This window comes from Cryphonectria parasitica (assembly GCF_011745365.1).
Source record: "Cryphonectria parasitica EP155 unplaced genomic scaffold M406scaffold_2, whole genome shotgun sequence".
In the NCBI taxonomy this organism is placed as follows: Eukaryota; Fungi; Ascomycota; class Sordariomycetes; order Diaporthales; family Cryphonectriaceae; genus Cryphonectria; species Cryphonectria parasitica.
In genome coordinates this window covers 4,126,275-4,145,181 of record NW_024468910.1, presented here as the reverse complement: position 1 = coordinate 4,145,181, position 18,907 = coordinate 4,126,275, and the positions used below count along the sequence as shown (strand labels likewise).

Genomic DNA, 18,907 nt, shown 5'->3' with positions numbered 1-18,907 from the left:
AAGGGCCACAGTGCTGAACCGCCCCTGGTCCATCCACCCGCAGCTGCGGTAGCGGTCCTTAGCGACCAGAACCCCTGGTTCCTGACAGGCTCAACACCCACTCCCCCAAAGCTGAGACTGCTTTAACTCTTCCCACTTCCACTCACTTCTTGAGAACAGCTCAAGAGTTCCCTACGACAAGATGGAGAACGCTTTTGCAAGATCGGCAGACCAGGTCCTGTCGACCTTAGGGGTGCAATCCTCCACTGGCTTGACAGATGCGCAAGTCAAGGACCAGAGAAAGAAGTACGGCAAGAATGGTAGGCGAACCCACCCCTCCTCTCCTCCGATGCGCCTGGTTTCCTTACTGACATAAAATCGTGAAGCAATCGCCGAAGAGCCTCCTACGCCCCTTTGGGAGCTCATCCTCGAGCAGTTCAAAGATCAGCTTGTCATCATCCTTCTCGGTTCCGCCGCCATCTCTTTCGTGCTCGCGCTCTTTGAGGACGAAGGTGGTTGGAGCGCATTCGTTGACCCCGTTGTTGTAAGTAGTTATGTCCCGCGGAACTATGCCCCTCCATTCTCACAGGCTCTGACGTTTCTATGCTATAGATCCTGACTATCCTGATCCTCAATGCCGTCGTCGGTGTCTCTCAAGAGAGCAGCGCCGAGAAGGCCATCGCCGCCCTCCAAGAGTACTCGGCCAACGAGGCCAACGTGGTACGGAACGATGGACATATCTCAAGAGTCAAGGCTGAAGATCTCGTGCCCGGTGACATCATCTCTGTGGCAGTCGGCGACCGGATTCCTGCGGACTGCAGGCTGATATCCATTGAGAGCAACAGCTTTGCTGTCGACCAGGCCATCCTGACGGGTGAGAGCGAGAGTGTTGGCAAGGATTCTGGCGCGGTCGTGACGGACGAGAAGGCCGTGAAGCAGGACCAGGTCAACATGCTCTTCTCTGGAACTACCGTCGTCACTGGAAAGGCTAAGGCTGTTGTGGTCCTGACCGGTTCCAACACGGCTATTGGCGACATCCACGAGAGCATCACTGCACAGATCTCCGAGCCCACGCCCCTCAAGCAGAAGCTGAACGACTTTGGTGACAGCCTCGCCAAGGTTATTACCGTCATCTGCATCCTCGTCTGGCTCATCAACATCCCCAACTTCAAGGATCCGAGCCATGGAAGCTGGGCCAAGGGCGCCATCTACTACCTCAAGATCGCCGTTTCCCTTGGTGTAGCCGCTATTCCTGAGGGCCTGGCGGTTGTCATCACCACCTGTCTCGCCCTGGGAACTCGGAAGATGGCTGCCAAAAACGCTGTCGTTCGCAGCTTGCCTTCTGTCGAGACCTTGGGAAGCTGCAGCGTCATCTGCTCCGACAAGACCGGCACTCTCACGACCAACCAGATGAGTGTAAACAAGATCGTCTATTTGAACGAGGCCGGTACCGACCTTGAGGAGCTTGATGTAGCGGGGACTACTTTCGAGCCCAAGGGCGATATCACTTACAAGGGGCAAGTCGTTCAAGATCTTGCTCAGAAGTCGTCAACCATTCGCCAGATGACTGAAGTGGCCGCCCTCTGCAATGACGCCTTGTTGGCTTATGACTTCCGGAATGGCTTTGCGAACGTCGGCGAACCCACAGAAGGTGCCCTACGAACCCTGACCGAGAAGGTTGGCCCGTGTGCGCCCAGCACCTGTGCACCAGAGGACCGTGTTCACTACGCCAGCGCCTGGTACGAGAAGCAGTACGATCGTCTGGCCACGTTCGAATTCTCCCGCGACCGGAAGAGCATGTCTGTCTTGGTCCAGAACGGCGGCAAGCAGAAGCTCCTCGTCAAGGGTGCCCCGGAGTCTATCGTCGAGCGCTGTACCAGTGTGGTTCTCGGAGCCGACGGCAAGAAGGTCCAGATGAATGGAAAGCTCTCAGATCTCATCATGCGCGAGGTCACCGACTACGGAAACCGGGGTCTGCGTGTCATCGCGCTGGCAAGTCTCGATGACGTTTCAGGCAACAAGCTCCTGCAGTCCGCGAAGTCGACGGCTGACTACGCCAGCCTTGAGCAGAACCTAACTCTTCTCGGCTTGGTCGGCATGCTGGATCCTCCTCGTTCTGAAGTCCCGGTTTCCATTGCCAAGTGCAAAGAGGCTGGCATTCGCGTCATCGTTATCACTGGAGACAATCGCAACACTGCTGAGAGTATCTGCCGTCAAATTGGTGTTTTTGGGCCACACGAGGACCTTCGAGGCAAGAGCTTCACGGGTCGCGAATTTGACAACTTAAGCCCGCTGGAGCAGATCGAGGCAGCCAAAAAGGCGTCCCTGTTCTCCCGTGTCGAGCCGAGCCACAAGTCTAAGCTGGTAGATCTTCTCCAGAGTCTAGGCGAGGTTGTTGCCATGACCGGCGACGGTGTCAATGACGCTCCTGCTCTGAAGAAGGCTGATATTGGTGTCGCCATGGGTTCTGGTACCGACGTCTCTAAGCTGGCAGCTGACATGGTGCTGGCTGACAACAACTTCGCCACCATCGAGGCCGCTATCGAGGAGGGTCGCTCTATCTACAACAACACCCAACAGTTCATCCGGTACCTTATCTCGTCCAACATTGGCGAGGTCGTCTCTATCTTCTTGACCGCTGCCCTTGGTATGCCTGAGGCTCTGATTCCAGTCCAACTTCTCTGGGTCAACCTCGTCACGGATGGTCTTCCTGCCACAGCTCTGTCTTTCAATCCTCCTGATCACGATGTCATGCGCCGTCAACCCCGGAAGCGTGACGAGGCTCTCATTGGAGGCTGGCTTTTCTTCCGTTATTTGGTCATCGGCACTTATGTTGGTCTCGCGACGGTCGCCGGCTATGCCTGGTGGTTCATGTTCTACTCCAACGGCCCACAAATCAGCTTCTGGGAGCTCCGTCACTTCCATCGCTGTTCCACAGAGTTCCCTGGCATAGGCTGTGAGATGTTCTCGAACGACATGGCCAAGTCCGCGTCCACTGTCTCGTTGTCGATTCTTGTGGTCATTGAGATGTTCAACGCCATGAATGCCCTCTCATCTAGCGAGTCTCTCCTGACCTTGCCGCTGTGGGACAACATGATGCTGGTGTATGCCATCACACTGTCGATGGCGCTGCACTTTGCCCTGCTGTACACACCTTTCCTGCAGACCCTGTTCTCAATTCTGCCGCTGAACTGGGCGGAATGGAAGGCGGTGCTTATTATCAGCGCGCCTGTGATGTAAGTCCTTTTCTTCACTCCCCTGCCGTGTTTCGAGATGTTGCTAATACACCGCTTTAGCCTGATCGATGAGGTATTGAAGTTCATAGAGAGGTCGTTTTTCATGCAGAAATGGACGGATTTCGATGTGAAGAGGACCAAGAAAGTGGAGTAAATGATGATCCGGTTGGAGGAAAAAGAAGAGCTATATTGCATCATACAGGCATAGAAGGCGGTTATGTACAGTCAGACTTGTACCATTAACTTTAGATCTCAGACAGACACCTGCTATGCGGTGCATCGTATGAATGCGCCGGTGAATAGAAAAAAACTCCAATCCATAGTTTGCGAGATCCAAAAGTGGAAAGCCATATAGATCGATGAACGGAGCGTGCTCCCGTCCTGTACCTGCAACGTCTACCTGCGCGCATTACAAAGTTCATCCGTCCTGTCACCCATATTGGATTTGAGAATATGGCTCACTTGATTCATATTAAGCCACCGATTTGTCATGATGTGTCTGGTGTCTATCGTACAATGCGGAAAACAAAGTCGTAGCTGCTCGACTGCACCCCTCCTCTCATGTCAAGGCAGCGTCTTCCTCCCCTACTGATTCGAATTCTCTCCCTACAATGCCACCCCTAAGCGAGCCACATTTTGGGCTTAGTCCTGACGACCCTTGAGCAGCCTCTTGGTTACCTTGTCCTTCTCGATGATGTAGACGTGCGCGCCCCATCCGGACAGGGCATCTCGGTCGACGGCGTTGAGGAGGGCTTGGGAGATGGTCTCGAAGAGCTCGTCGGGGCTCTTAAAGCACAGATACCACCCGTCAGCCAAGAAGAATGAGAACACTGGAAAGAAGGAAAAGGCCTTGATCTAATACAAGCTCGAGGGCGGGGCAGGGGACGTACCAGGTCTGGCTCCCACAGGTTCTCGCACATGCCAAACAGCTGCTCGGTAGCCGTGCCGCTCACGATGAAGTCCTTGGCGAAGTCGATGCAGCCGATGCTGTCGAATCCGCAGATAAAAGGCTTGCCGGTCTTGGGCTCGAGGCCGGCGACGACGGGGGAGACAAAGTAAGGGCCGAAGCGGCGCTCGTACAACGACGAGGAGACGAGGTTCGCAAACGTCGTGGGGCTGATGGCGCGCTCCTCGCGCAGGCGGTACATGTTCACCTTGTACCGGAAGAGGTCCGACACGGTGCTCACATCGGTGGCGAGGCCTGTCAGGCCTAGGTAAACGGTCGAGCCGTACGAGAAGATCTTGGGGAAGTTGTTGGATACGGTGAGGGCTTGGAGGCCGAGGCGGAGATCGCATGCTATAGCGACGCAGTCCTTGCCTACCATGGCCACGCAGGCGCCGCCGTCTATGGAAGAGAGATATTAGTTGGGGGATGAGACCGGGAAAGGGGGGGGGGGGGGCGGTGCGTTTCGCCGTGGTGGACGATGTTCGTACTTATTGAGAAGGGGGACGACTGTCTAGTGGTTAGCTGGTGTCTGTCGCTTGTGTGTTACGTCTTGGGGAAGAGAGGTAGAACTTACCATGCTAGCAGTCTGATCTGGGGATTGTCGAGGCTGTAGAGAAGATGGAGTGCAATGAAGAGTGTGGCAGACACTCCTGTGGTTTGTGAGGTCTCGTAGTAGGTGGCTTGTGGGGAGCTGGTGGAATTGGTGGTGTCGTCTGGGGGAGAGTTAGAGTTGCATGGACAAGCTAGCTGACGTTGGGTCGAGGCTCCAATACTCAAGAGCTTAGAGCGTGCAGGCAACCTGAGCTGGCGCGTTGCATGTCTAGGCCGTCTGGGGTTGGAGGGGGGGGGCCCACCCTGGAAGGTGGCTCAGCGCTGATTGGCTCGCTAAGCCAAAGCTTCTGGCGCGTTCCGTTAGAGCTTAGCAGCTCGGTGACCTCACTGCGAGGCTGCCTGATAAAGTGGCTTGCCACGAAACTCAACGGAGGTAATGCATCACCCTAGATCAGCTTACTTACCAACAAACATTAATCCTCATTCTTCTTTGCACCCCTTTCTGTCAAGTAACCACTTTGTGCACTCTCCTTACTCTTCAAGAATAAATTTGGACAGTTTGACTTTCTTGCATCCTCGTGTGTATTTAATCTATTGCTGCTCGGCTGCAGCGCATTCCAATAACCCCTCTGCCCCTCACTCTACTATTGGAGGGGCACTGCAATTAGCAACACACGACGCAGTACACGACATAGAACCAAGGACCTGGACATCAACCATAGCAAGATTGTATACAATTTTTGTGTGACAGCGGGACTTAGAGGACCAAACGACAACACTGCAACAAGTCGCCCACACCTGGAAGGCTTCCAAGATGTCCTCTACCTCGGTGCAGGTCTGGGCGCAGGACCTCAGAAAGGCTGTAGTGAAGGTGACTCCAGGCACATCGATGTTCAGTGTCCTGGAGGAGGCATGCCAAAAGCTCAAGCTGCCTGCTGAGAAGTACACACTGAAGTGAGTGGTTGGGCCATCTCTGGCAGCCTGTATGGAGGAGCCAAGCTGACACCGCTGCCGTGTGAAGACACCAGAAGAAGCAATTCCAACTGAACGATGCGTTTCGAGTCACTGGCCTGCCACCTGGTGCCAGGCTAGAACTCGTTGCCAAGTCCAAGACCCCCACTGTTGTCAACATCGCCTTAACACTGCCTGAGTCCATGGCCCAGACCCTGTCCACCAGACGCCTCACGAGAAAGTTTCGAAATGACACGACACTGTGGAAGATGCTACGGCAGTTCGAGGCTGACGGTGCAGCTGAAAACAAGAGACTGAGCTTTACGGACCGTGCTTCTCCACAGACAAGTAATGGAGTGCAGGCAGGTAGTGGCCAGCTGTACTACGAGATGCCCGTCTTGCGGATCATGAACCGCGAGGTCTCGACGCTGGTAGACTTCCAGAAGACGCTGTCGCAGCTGGGCCTAGACTCTGGGAGCCACGGAATACAGCTTTCGTTCAAGCCCACCCAACAGACCCTCAGTGAGGCTATGCAGGAGATATCTCAGTTTTTTAAGGATGAAGAGGCTGTCGAGGTCAAGGAGAAGGAAGCCGCGCCAAAGCTGGAATCGCCAGCCGCGCCGGTGGCCGAGAACTCTGCGGCACCAAGTGTATCGGAGCCATCTGGTGCAGTGGTCAACACAGTGACAGAGGAGGCTCCGAATGATGCGGCTCAAGAGACCACGAAGGAGATATCGTCAGCAGCAAACATTGCAGATGGAACAGGAGATGCTATGGACGTCGACGAGCCTGCGGCACCGCCTCACGATCCCCTTAAGCCCACCAACATTTTCTCTGCTCCTACCAACGCGACCCCTGCCGCGGCGTCCGTCGACCTTCCCGATTCGTACTACACGCCCACAGTCGCGCACGCTCAGATGCATCAGCAGAAGTTGCAGGAGAACGCAGTGAACAGGCGCCTGAAGTCCGACGCAGAAATCGAGGCTGAAACCCGTGCCGAGGAGGCAAAGATCGCAGCGGTTAAGAAGATCACAGTGAAAGCACGCTTTCCGGATGGGACCGCTGCGCAGTGGGAGTTTGGACCCGACGATACCGGTGCGACGCTGTACAAGGCCGTACGTAGCGTCATGGCCGATGACTCGGCGCCCTTCAAGATCGTGCTGCCTGGTCCGCCGACTGCAGAGAGCCATATCAAGGACGATGCAGGTGCCAAGCACAAGCTGATCAAGGGTTACAAGCTGTCCGGCCGCGTTCTTGTCAACTTCGTCTGGGAGGATAGCGTGTCCCAGCATGTCAAGAAGGCAGACTTTCTGAAGCCCGAGTACGCCAATGTTGCTCGCAAGGTCGAGGTTCCTGATATCCCCGTGGTGGAGGACGAGCCCGAGACGAGTGCAAGGCATCAGCAGGCGGCACCTCAGCCTTCGAGCTCTGCTGACAGCGGTGGGTCTGCAAAGAAGATGCCAAAGTGGCTCAAGGGCTTGGGAGGGAAGAAGTAGACTCAGGAAGTGTGTCCAAATGCGATGCTAATGAGCAGAGGCAAGCGGCCTGGCCTTCTATCAGCCTTGCAAGAAGAATCGCCGCAATGATTTGGGAAGAAGGCTGCCCTGTGATTTGTTATCCAGCCCAACTCCTACTCCTACATGCTTTCCGGAGGATGTGGCTAGGAAGACCCTCGCCATAAGTTTCTTCTTCCAGAGGAGCAGATGATTATCTGTACATGCCATTCAGGGAAAGATGGTTGTCTTCGGAGCTATAAGAGCACATTTTGAATTTCGCGGCATTGGTACAGCACCAAGCTAGGCGTTGGGGCGGCATAAGGAGCGGGTAGCATGCACTCTGTACCAAGATACGGCTCTCTTTACAAAATATCACAGTGTAAGAATATAGCATCAATGACTTCAAACATTACCACGACCGTTCTCAATTGAGGCTTCATGAAGATCTCTCGAACTTAAGAGGTAAGCTGGACGCTCTGATCCCCTGTCAGGGCTGCTAGGCGCAGGTTACATTCAATAAGCTTATATTGCTGCAGTCCAACTTGGACTGCGGATCCATTGATCCATTCATCTAAACCCCCTGGAAAGCCAACTTCTGTATCATTCGATCGGATTCAGGCTGAAGATTACCCAACACGAAGAAAGTGTCATCAAAGATCGTGGCCGACTCTGGAGAGGGAGAACGAGGCATGCCCGGCAAACGTAGGTGGCTGTGCAAGAGCCCCTCGAATCTTTCCCAAAGTTTGACGACGTTGTCCAACGCCTGGACGCAGCTTTGGCCGTTGGTACCCCTCTGGCCCGAAGTTCGGGACAAACGCGTGAACACGATCTCGTGAGATGTCGCAAAGAGCTGCCGGTTGGAGCCCCGCTGACATTGTACACGCCCATCCATGTCATGAAGGGGTCGCAGAAATGGGTGGTCGAGCTCCCGCCGCGGCGCGGGTTGAGCATCTCAGACCCTATCCATGTCCCGTGTCACACCGGGGCCTTTTGGTGCAAATCAACCCTTTCCAAAAGGTGGTGTCACAATTTAGTTTTTCAACACAAAAGCTGTGCGTCGGCCTGGAATGTCAAAGGGGCTATCTGAGTCTAGTTCTAGTGTCTTTTTGCAAGATGGATCGTCATGATCAACATGACGTGCAACGGGCGGGTTCAAACCAAGTGTTGGCAAAGAACTTTGAGGGACATTCAGATCGACAAACGATGGCGTAACTTCAGCAGGGTTGGTTGGTGGTCGCAGAGGACCCATGGGCGAAAAGAAGGCAGAGAGAGGGCGAGAGGTCGCAATTGCGGGCCCACGCGGGCCGTGTCCTCGTCTTGTCGCCGTGTCTTGGCATACGAAACCTCTGAAATAGGAGTCGAACCAAGGAAAAGAATGGTTCTGCTACTGTGATCGCGTTCTCAAGTGGAACGGGCACATTCTCTTGTACTATGTGGCACCCAGTCGAGCGACTGGTTGAGCCGCAACAGGGGGGTGGCAGGGTCAAGTGCATCTTTTTCTATGCTTTTTTTGGTTCTTCTCCTGTCCCTGCAAGCCAAGCCTGCATAGGGGATGGACGCCTGGTGCCTGTCATCTCGTTCTGTACTATGTACGTACCAAGGGTCGTGGGCCGCCCCGCCGGACTGAGGAACTTGAAACGAAACGTTCCGACCGTTGAGAGCCAATCAATGAGCATGCATAAACCTGAGCATACCCCAAATGGGCAGTCCGGAAGAGGCGTTGCACACCTCCCTGAGGACAAGCAGCCTACCACAACATGTCGCACCCGCCAAGGTAGTGCGTGCAGAGGCGTGCGAGGTTGGGACCAGTTTCTCTCCCTTCTCCCAAGCATACTGCCTGAAGGCACCGAAGCAGACGAGTCGCCTTTGCTGGTCGCCGACAAGCTCGTCAACGCTAGTATTCCACCGTCAGCGCGATGGAGCCGTTGTGTGTTCAGCCCTCTCTCTCTCATCTCCATCTAGCGTACAAACCCATCTTCCTGGAGTTGCACCTCTTGTTGAGAGAGGAGTCTACCGGTAAAGCCGTGTTACGCTGGGCTCAAAGACACGATCCAGCGCTAAATATGCATAACTGAGTCCACCCTAGGATGGATGATCTGCATTGCTTGGGGCGGAACTTGACCTGCAAGGTACAGATCAAAATCCAAGTCGGGAGGGAGACCCTAACTCGAGCCACACACAGATGGTGTCAGGGGTAGTGACCGGCAGTTAGCATCGAGAGGAGATATAACCAATGCTGGTCACCCTTTCCCCTTCTTTTCCTTTTCCTCGTTTATCATCCATACCTTTTACTCTCCTACTTCAAGTCACCTCGTTGGCACCTCGACTTTTTTTTCCTCCTAAACGACTCCCACCTTTTCTCTTCAAAGCCAGTCAGTCATACCCAACAATATGAAGAAGGCCTTCTCCATCCTGGCCTCTGTCGTCTCCTTGGCAGCGGCCACCCCACGCCCTGCTGTGCACGACTATGTTATCCGCCAGCCCAGGGCAGCAGCCAGCACAGACTGTATTCCTGAGAACTTCACCGTCTCAAATTTCTTCGCGGCAGGCTCGAACTCCACAAGCCTTGATGAGGCCTACTTCAGCTACTTGGACCCTCATACCGGCCTCACGACAACCTGCGAGCTGAACTCGACCTCGGTGGACCTCAGCGCGGAGGGCAGCGCATATGCAAACTACGCATGTGATGATTCCTTGCTCAAATTTCAATGGGGTTACGACGAGGATGCGGGCGGGTTTCTGCTGGGTGTGGCAGAGACGATCTGCAAGTGAGTGGTTGCTGTTGTATTATACTTCTCGTATTCCATTTCTCTAACCTGCTGTACAGTGGCACATACTCCACCTCGGACTCGTGGATACCAGACCTCATATGTCAGAACTGCACCAGTGGCCTGGGCGTGGAGTGCAAGTTGCCAGGGAACGACTCGTACACAGCGGATTTCTCAGGCATCCCTCAGCCGGTTCCAGCTTAAGGGCTTGCTTTCCCCAAAAAGAGACTTGATGCACGACATGAAGGACGATAATTAGTAGTCTTTGTGGCAGTTCCCATTGGACGGGGGGCATGCTCATTGACTGGTCGAAATGCTACATGATAATATACCCAGTGTAGTTTTATATCCGTACAGCAATAAAGGCTGGATTTAATACTGATGACTGCTTCGAGCTCATCCTTTAGCTTGAATTTTGTTGATCGTGTCGCAACATCAGATGAACGTTGGTGCTTTTCTGTAGTGAGCAGTTCGTCTGACAGTTCGTAGCCAGACGGCCAATCCCAACGACCTTTGTAAGCCGTGAGGTCCAGCATGTTTTTGTCAGACAAGGCCTTAGAACGAACCTCATGTGTTCATCTGTTGGCGGCTGGTGGCGTTGACCCTGGTCCCCAAGATCTGAGTGATCGATCCTTTAGCCATTGTTTTGACCTGGAGGGGAGTCTGGGGTGTTTGGTGCACTTTTATTTCCCCGCCAAAAACGCCCCCCTGGCCGGCTCCAAAACGACGTCATGTGGCTCATTGTTGCCTTTCCCCAGTGACCACCACAATGCCTTCGTCGGTGCATTGATTAACCCAAAGTGGTCTTGGCTCGACCAAATGACCAGCATACTTTTACCATCTCCATTCATCATCATCATGTCTTGACACCTTCAAAGATTCTGCTCCTGCATCAACTGCTAATTCTGGACAAGAACGTCGTGCGAATCCTCGCAGCTATCTTGGGAAAATGCGACGCCTTCACGTCTAGCCAAGTCAACGACTTCGCTAAGGCATGTAAGAATTCATTTGAATTTCTGGCTACTTCCTACAAGATGCGCCTCCTCTCGAATCTCCTCATCACCTGCATCCTAGGCCTAACGAGTACCGCCCTTGTCGTGGCCTCCTCCGCCGCAGCGAACCCTCTCGCCGCCCAACGACCCATCTCACACCCCGACACCGATAGCGATGGCTCCTCGACAGCCTCCATTTCCCCTTCCCTCTTCACCTCCCTCGAGCGCTTCGCCCGCCTCGTCGACATCGCCTACTGCGTCGGCACCTCGGGCATCTACCAGCCCTTCACCTGCGCCTCCCGGTGCAAGGACTTTCCCAACCTTCACCTCGCGTCGACCTGGAACACGGGCGTGCTCATGAGCGACAGCTGCGGGTATGTGGCTGTCGACCACGGCTCAGAGGATGGCAGGGAACAGCCGGCGATTATCGTCGCGTTTCGTGGCACGTATAGCCTGACCAACACGGTCATAGACCTGTCCACAGTGCCACAGGAATACGTGCCGTACCCGGACCCAGACGAGGGTGATGACGACGGCGGAGACAACGGCGGCACCAGCGAGCAGAGATGTACAAACTGCACCGTGCACATGGGCTTCCTCGAGAGCTGGCGGCAGGCCAGGAGGCTGGTCCTGCCGACCGTGAAGAGCGCGAGGGCGAAGCACCCGGGCTACCCAGTGCGTCTTGTGGGCCACTCCCTCGGCGGCGCGGTAGCGTGCCTTGCGGCGCTGGAGATGAAGGTCGCACTGGGGTGGGATGACCTGGTAGTCACCACGTTCGGAGAGCCGCAGGTCGGCAACGCGGGGTTCGTCGCGTTCGTCGACAGGGTATTTAGTCTCAACGGAAGCCCTCCCCAGGATGATGAGGACGAGAAGGGGTGGGCCTACCGCCGCGTGACGCATGTCAAGGACCCCGTCCCGCTGCTGCCGCTGAGCGAGTGGGGGTACAGGCCGCACGCGGGCGAGGTTTTCATCACCAAGAAGGAGCTGTCGCCCAGCGTCGAGGACCTGAGGCTATGCCGGGGCGACGAGGATCAGGGCTGCATCGCCGAGGGCAGCGAGAGCAGCAGGCTGCAGCTCTGGCAGCTGCTCTTTGCGCACCGGGACTATTTCTGGAGGCTGGGCCTCTGTGTTCCCGGCGGGGATCCGTCGGATTGGGGACGGCCACCGTATGATGTGAATCAGCCGGATGAGCTATGAGAATGGGAGAGTGTGTAGTATTGGGATAATAGCGGCCTGCAGACACCTCAATGGCTGTGGTTGCTTTTTTGGGACTTGTGCTCGGGCCTTCGCTCAAGAGCTACGTGCATGGCATTTGGCTTATCGCGATGGCATCGTCGTCCGTTCTTCTGAGGTTGGGAAACATAGGATACACTGATTCATGGCAACCAGTAATTACGCTCATGACAAAACAGAATGACCTGACATTAATGATATATGTAGTACATATTAAATACCAAAGAGGTACTCAACCAACCCTATCTCCTGCTCTGAATAACGCTCGAGAAAGTTTGAGAGTGTGCCATTTCAAAGCAAAACTACGGAGCATAAAGTTATTCATGTGTGCAATCCATAACCAATACAGAGAACCTGGCTGGCCAAGGATCTACAGACTGCTTCTTCCTACAGAGCGAGAGGCTATGGGAGGCTCGAAGCCTTTCCCTGCCTAACGATGCTTACGGCAGGGGGTCCAAATGGTCTGCCGCAGATCCAACAGAACTGAGGCGCTCGCCTTAAATACACACCTTCACGACCTTGGTCTCTTAAGAAGGATTCTCGTCACTTTTCCGTCCCCCTTTCAGATCGGTGTAGAATCAACTAGCAGGCTGAGAGGGACAAGGGGCTGAGAGAAAGACGATAACGATAAGAGTAAGAAGAGACGACGAAAGAAAGGCAAAAAAGGAGACTGCGCGCGTGATGTAGCCTTACAGGGGGTTCCCACACAAACACGCCCCCTCAACGTTTTTTCTGCGTAGGGCGTGGTGGCCCCTCTTTTCAAGGGTCCGGGTCTCCGCAGCCACCAGCAAGCAAGCAAAGAATCGAGGCTGACAAGTTCCAGAGGAGGGTGCGCCAGGGGAGAGGGGGGGGGGGTGGCCAAGAAAGAGAAGTAAAAAGGTTACAGGGTGGCTACTACCAGGCGGACGAGGCCCCTTGCCCACAACTGCACGCACATCGGCTCGACCCGTGGGGTTTCCGGAATGCCCGCATAATGGGATGAGCGGCTTGACACGAGGAGGAGGGGGGAGGGGTTGAAGTGAGACTGGACCGGTTCGATGATTTAATTTAGAGGCGACAAGAGGCCGTTGAGGGGTATTCCGTATTCCGGACTCCGAGGTTGGTGCTTTAGGAGTATAGACTTACATACTGTGCTAGTAGTGCGTACAAACGCGGCGCGCACACACACACACACACATATACACACACACGCACATGCAACGAGATAAGGAATTTCGATCTTGGGCAGGTCAGATGCTCGAGACAAGTGGTTGGTTCATCAGGCTGAAGTGTGGTACGTATGACTTGAGTTGGGGTGGCTTGGATCGTCTTGGAGGGTGATGCTAAGATGAGGGCCAATCTTGGGGGGGAGGGACACGAGATACATCATGTATGGCCCCAGCCATCTACCATTTCATTACAGTATCTATTCCCTTTGTTGTCGGCCTGCAACACATACAAGGTTTGCCCTGTCTGACCATGAAGAGCCCCCATTGTGAGGCTCATGCCCTTGGGGCTGGCTGTTTGGTACTCCATGATCTTGTTCGGAGTTGGGGCATGGGTCACGGATACTTTAGCTTCGGAATAGAGACAAGATGGACAGACAGGTAGATCTTGCAATGTGGCACTGGTGGTATCGTGACGAGCTTGATGGCAAATTAATGGTGATTTCCAGGGTTTAGGGGATGACCAAGGGGGGGGGGGTCCAGGTCTGGGGGAATTCCGACTGGGAAGAGGGAAGCCAACCCACTCAGCTTGGAGGAGGAGGAGGCCGATCACAGGACTGTCGGTGACAGCGACCATGCAAGGTGTGAGCGTGCCAACCAGATCAGCTGGAGGGGGAAGGGGCACATCCATCACCTTTTGGTTTTATCGGAGATATGCAGCTATAAGCACAAAACACAGCACAAGAGACAAAGGGGTCCGTCTGATAGGGGCAACAAATGTGTAGTACTCCAAGATAAAGAAGAAGAAAAAAAGAACAAAAGCAGTGTTACCCACCAAAAAGACTCAAAGGGTTGAAATCATGTGCATGTGGTGCGCTGTATGTACTATGTATGCATGCTTGATACGTTATCACCAGGGTCCTTCTAATGGATAGTGGTCGAATGGGAAAGAAGCACTTCTGGAGTAAAACTAGATGGGAGTGGGTGCGCGTGTGCGTGCGTGTGCGTGACAGGTGGGAGAAGCCAGAGCTTTCTTTGCCAACCAGAGCCCAGACTCAAGCTTCTCGCCAGGCGACCTGCCACCAGACCGGCAGACCTCGCTAGCACCTACCTTGGAATTGGGCAGTGGGCTCTGCAATCTAGCAGGTACCCCGCTACCAATTACGCCTGTCACCCTCCCCCTCCCCCCCTTTAGACTGAAGTTTTCTCTCCAAACTCCTGCTGGCCATTGGGTCTTGCCAGAAATATTGCCTTGGGCGTCCCACTTTATTTACAGCTCACCTCAGTCTAGGCTGGCAGGGCTGCCGTGGCTCTTAGCGTGCCAACCTGACGCTGGGGCCCTTTCAACTTGTAAACGCACTGGCGCAGACAGGGCCAGCCAGCCAGAGGAAGAGAGAGAGAGAGAGAGAGGAAGAGGGTCAAGGTCAACTGGTGCCTTTTCCCTCCCACCTTACCCCCTTCCCACCTGCACCACATCCAAGAATCCAACGTCTTTTCTCTCGCCCAAAACACAACATCACCAACTGACGACCACTGTAAACAAACTTGTTTCTGCACACCCAAACCACTCCCTCACCAAAGGACCTTTTCTTCTCTTTCCCCCGCTCGTAACACTCTTCAATTCTATTCCCTCTTTTACACTCGTCAATCGACTTGTGAGAGATCTGAAAAAATGGCTACTGAAGTAAGTCTTGCCAACCGCCCCTCGAACCCCTCAGATCCTCTCCCGCTCTCCAGAGCTCCTCTGCGTCTTGTGCTGCTGCCCAACTCTCCCCTTTCCCCTCCCCCATCACTTACTGCTTATTATCCTCAGCGATGGCCTCATCAGCTCCATCTGCACCTTTGCTAAGCTTTCTGCTACTTTCTTGGGACCATCTGGTTGCTAACATCTGCCCGTAATCTTCAGCGCGAGAGGTTCGTTTTTTTATTTTTATGTCACCGCCACGAAGGCGGCTCTACACCCATTTCCCCCTGCGCCAGAAGACTGACCGAAGCAAAATCCGCGCAACAGCAAGACTTTCCTCGCCCGGCTGTGCGAGCAGGCCGAGCGCTACGATGAGATGGTCTCCTACATGAAGGAGGTCGCCAAGATCGGCGGTGAGCTCACTGTCGACGAGCGCAACCTGCTCAGCGTCGCCTACAAGAACGTGGTCGGAACCCGCCGTGCATCTTGGCGCATCATCTCGTCCATCGAGCAGAAGGAGGAGTCCAAGGGCTCCGACAAGCACGTCGGTACCATCAAGGAGTACCGTTCCAAGATCGAGCTGGAGCTCGAGAAGGTCTGCCAGGATGTCCTTGACGTCCTCGACGAGTCCCTCATCCCCAACGCCGCGTCTGGCGAGTCCAAGGTTTTCTACCACAAGATGTAAGCTGGAAGCAGAAAGCGTGTCGTCGCAGGCCCCGATCCCGCCACAGCCCGGAATTTAGTGTCGTTTGTTTCTGACCTTTGGTTTTTCCCTCAAAAACAGGAAGGGTGACTACCACCGCTATCTCGCCGAGTTTGCTTCTGGCGAGAAGCGCAAGACGGCCGCCACCGCTGCCCACGAGGCCTACAAGGTAAGAAGACCCGAAGAAGAAGAAAAAGACTGCGAGTGTGGCAGTGAAGCCCACTAGCCATCACGCGCCCGGCTGCTAAAGTGTCTCTGCTCCACAGTCCGCCACCGATGTTGCCCAGACCGAGCTGACCCCCACCCACCCTATCCGCCTCGGCCTGGCCCTCAACTTCTCCGTCTTCTACTACGAGATCCTGAACTCGCCCGACCGTGCGTGCCACCTTGCCAAGCAGGCATTCGATGACGCCATCGCTGAGCTCGACTCCCTTAGCGAGGAGTCATACCGCGACAGCACCCTCATCATGCAGCTGCTCCGCGACAACCTCACCCTGTGGACCTCGTCCGACAACGGTGAGGCCGAGGCTGCTCCTGCTGATGCTGCCAAGGAGGAGAAGCCGGCGGAGGAGAAGGCTGAAGAGCCCAAGACCGAGGAGGCTGCACCCGCCGCCGAGTCCTAAACGGCTCTCTTTTCTCTCTGTCTGTTCCTTTGAGCGCCTGCGAAAAGTCGATGGAGGTTCGGTTCTCTGCTAATGTCGGGGCCATCCATGGTGTCAACAGTGGATTGGGTGATGTTAGAAGGGAAAGATGGTAGGGAAAGGCGATTTATGGCATTGGTCACGATCGGGATCACCTCTTCCAGGGGAGTTGGTTGTTGTGGGTAGCGAGGATACAGGGCATGTCTTTTGTTTCTGTTCTTGGCTCCCATGGGGATTTCCTGCAGCACATGGTTTCTCGTGTCCCTTTCCCGGTCAAGCACGCGGTATCTGAACCTGTCATGGCCCCATGGGGTGTCCAACCCATCTTGTGGAGATGTTACAAGCCCTGGAACTTGTTTTTCATGGATTATGTTGATTTCCTTAAACTCCTCCTGTTTGTGTCTTTTGCCTATTCCATATCGAGAGTGGTGGTCTCGAAATTCCCCCCCAGATGTTTTATCAGTCCTCACACAACACACACACACACACACACACACACACACACAAACCAAATTTAAAGCCCCAGAAAAATCAAAACAGTCTTCAACCCAACAGCCTACAGTCCGCTACTGCTGCAGCAACTATGAAGGCCTGCGTATTCATGTTTATCTCTTTATGTCTTACTCGTGCTAGCAGCAGCCTCTGTAGGTCTCTCTTCAGGATCTATTGTCCTTCCACGTCCGGTTATTTGTCGTTCTAGAAACTTCATTAGTCTCTTCAGACCCTTGATCAAGGGGTGGCGGAGGGAGAAAGGCAGAGAAAGGAAGAGAAAAAGGAGAAGAAAAGGCCCTCGGTGCTCTGGTTGGAGCTGGCACGTGACAGGTGAAATACAGGTTTCATTCATCAAGCTACAAATAAGGTTCAAAAATGGCAAAGAGGTGGAGGGTTTGGTAGGGGCAGATCTGACTGAGTGGTGGCAGTCGTGCATACTGCGCAGTGTTACGGAGGGGGCTTGCCTGGCTATAGACTAGAGAGGGTGACATCTCGTTGCAAGGTGTGAGTGACGAGGACCAAAACATTGCGAATTCGTATTGTTTCGTGTGTCGAATGTAGCATGTGGACAAAAGAAAAATAAACTAGATATATAAGAAAAGCAGGCAGGGTATCGTCTTCTCGCTCATGGTTTTCCCAAATAAACATTATCCAGGCTACGCCTGAACCTGCCACCTCAAACTGCAAAGAAACCTCCCAGGATTAGTGATATTCCCTTCCCCAACCTTGACACCAGTGATAGATGGAACAAAGAAGGAGGGGATAAGAATGAAAGAAAAAGGCCAATACCCTCGTCCATCTGGTGAATCATCAGTGGGACCGAGAACGCCTCCCCCCTTCCCCCCCCCCCAACAACGCCATAAAACAAGCCCTCCATAGCTGGATGAGCACCTAAGAAGTACAGTGGTCTTGAACCACGAAATTCCATCCCGTCGTGCCTGCAGAGGCTTTCCTATTTTCCCTCTCTCTTTCCCTCTTTTGTCGCTCACTCGCACGTACTCTTGATTTGTCCCACCATATCTGGCGTCGTCGTGGTCGTGGTCGTCGTCGTGGTTTTGGGCGTCACAATCTTCCACACCACCCTACCGTGCACATTCTCCCCCCGGATAGACTGGACGCCCTCGGGCCGCAGCAGCCGCGCCAACTTGGCCTCGCCAAACTTGGTGTTGATCTTGACGGTCTGGACGCCCTCGGGCCTCAGCAGCCTGGCCAGTTTGGCTTTGCCGAACTTGACCTCGGCGCGGTGTCTGTCTAGGTCGCCGTGTGACCAGCTTTTCCGGGAGGGGGCTGTGGGTATCTGGAGGGAGAGGAGGGCGGGCTTGTTTCTTGATGCTATCATCCCGCCTGTGTCCTCGCCTGCGCCCTCGGTGGTGGTGGTGGTGGTGGTGGTGGTGGAGGAGGTGGAGGTGGAGGCGTTGGTAGGTGTGATCATTGCCTTTGGTGTTTGTCGTGGTCAGCTGAGGTTGGTGACGAGGTGTTGCAATTACGCTGTAAATGACGCGCAATAGGGTTTCGGAGAAATATCATCAACAAAAAATAGAATTTCTCCCCCAAGACTTGCGTGCGGACTGGTAAGAGGGGAAAGGGCCGCAGTGAAGGATGATGGATATCGCGCCGGACACGCTTGCTTGAACAGCCTTCCGGGGGGAGGGGTGTTTGTCCTCTTCTTTTCTTCTTCCTTTTTTCTTCTGCTCACGAGCAGGTGATCCACCACGACATGGCTTGCAGAAGAATGAAGCGAGAGAGACACACACAGATACAGAAAGAGAGACAGTAAGCCCCGTGTGGCGAAAGAATGCCGGGCGAGTGGTGCCTGGGGCGTCCCGAACATTATGAAGCCCCGATTCACAGCGGACCTTTTTTTCAGTTTGTCATCTATATCTCTCTCTCTCTCTCTCCTTCGTGTAAGTCCTTGCAGTATATCAAAAACACAGCGAATCCTGACAACGATGGAAGGCCCGCGACCCGGCACGCTTTGGGCGAGTTGAAACCTAGTTGGGGCCGTACAAGATCTATTTGCGGAGGCGAGAGGGTGAGAATATTTCCTGGATTGGGCAAAGGTTGAACCAGCAGGCCGGCATTTGTAGGC

At 54.3% G+C, this 18,907-nt stretch overlaps 7 protein-coding genes across 7 annotated transcripts; 5 read left to right on the top strand and 2 right to left on the bottom strand.

Moving 5' to 3' along the window:
- Nucleotides 1-181: 181 nt before the first annotated feature.
- NCA-1 (calcium-transporting ATPase activity/catalytic) lies at nt 182-3,534 on the top strand (the record flags this gene model as incomplete). The annotated part of the gene is made up of 4 exons (XM_040926224.1): nt 182-299; nt 366-523; nt 592-3,215; nt 3,276-3,534. The coding sequence occupies 4 exons, from the start codon at nt 182-184 to the stop codon at nt 3,367-3,369; spliced, it is 2,994 nt and encodes a 997-aa protein (XP_040780027.1). The 3' UTR covers nt 3,370-3,534.
- A 323-nt stretch (nt 3,535-3,857) lies between these two features.
- M406DRAFT_92369 (uncharacterized protein) lies at nt 3,858-4,849 on the bottom strand (the record flags this gene model as incomplete). Its single annotated transcript, XM_040926223.1, has 4 exons — nt 4,736-4,849; nt 4,650-4,668; nt 4,106-4,560; nt 3,858-4,001 (listed from the first exon to the last, which is right to left on the bottom strand). The coding sequence occupies exons 1-4, from the start codon at nt 4,736-4,738 to the stop codon at nt 3,858-3,860; spliced, it is 621 nt and encodes a 206-aa protein (XP_040780026.1). The 5' UTR covers nt 4,739-4,849.
- Nucleotides 4,850-5,287: 438 nt separating this feature from the next.
- M406DRAFT_92365 (uncharacterized protein) lies at nt 5,288-7,160 on the top strand (the record flags this gene model as incomplete). Its single annotated transcript, XM_040926222.1, has 2 exons — nt 5,288-5,667; nt 5,735-7,160. The coding sequence occupies exons 1-2, from the start codon at nt 5,528-5,530 to the stop codon at nt 7,158-7,160; spliced, it is 1,566 nt and encodes a 521-aa protein (XP_040780025.1). The 5' UTR covers nt 5,288-5,527.
- Nucleotides 7,161-9,447: 2,287 nt separating this feature from the next.
- M406DRAFT_355143 (uncharacterized protein) lies at nt 9,448-10,312 on the top strand. The gene is made up of 2 exons (XM_040923092.1): nt 9,448-9,928; nt 9,988-10,312. Exons 1-2 carry the CDS (start codon nt 9,552-9,554, stop codon nt 10,130-10,132), a joined length of 522 nt encoding a protein of 173 aa, XP_040780024.1. The 5' UTR covers nt 9,448-9,551; the 3' UTR covers nt 10,133-10,312.
- Nucleotides 10,313-10,837: 525 nt separating this feature from the next.
- Nucleotides 10,838-12,391, top strand: M406DRAFT_355142 (alpha/beta-hydrolase). Its single transcript, XM_040923091.1, has one exon. It carries the CDS (start codon nt 10,963-10,965, stop codon nt 12,115-12,117), a length of 1,155 nt encoding a protein of 384 aa, XP_040780023.1. The 5' UTR covers nt 10,838-10,962; the 3' UTR covers nt 12,118-12,391.
- Nucleotides 12,392-14,789: 2,398 nt separating this feature from the next.
- M406DRAFT_355141 (uncharacterized protein) lies at nt 14,790-16,879 on the top strand. The gene is made up of 5 exons (XM_040923090.1): nt 14,790-14,982; nt 15,205-15,212; nt 15,310-15,663; nt 15,767-15,854; nt 15,952-16,879. The coding sequence occupies exons 1-5, from the start codon at nt 14,971-14,973 to the stop codon at nt 16,306-16,308; spliced, it is 819 nt and encodes a 272-aa protein (XP_040780022.1). The 5' UTR covers nt 14,790-14,970; the 3' UTR covers nt 16,309-16,879.
- Nucleotides 16,880-17,803: 924 nt separating this feature from the next.
- M406DRAFT_72013 (uncharacterized protein) lies at nt 17,804-18,649 on the bottom strand (the record flags this gene model as incomplete). Its single annotated transcript, XM_040925514.1, has 2 exons — nt 17,804-18,253; nt 18,515-18,649. 2 exons carry the CDS (start codon nt 18,647-18,649, stop codon nt 17,804-17,806), a joined length of 585 nt encoding a protein of 194 aa, XP_040780021.1.
- Nucleotides 18,650-18,907: the final 258 nt, after the last annotated feature.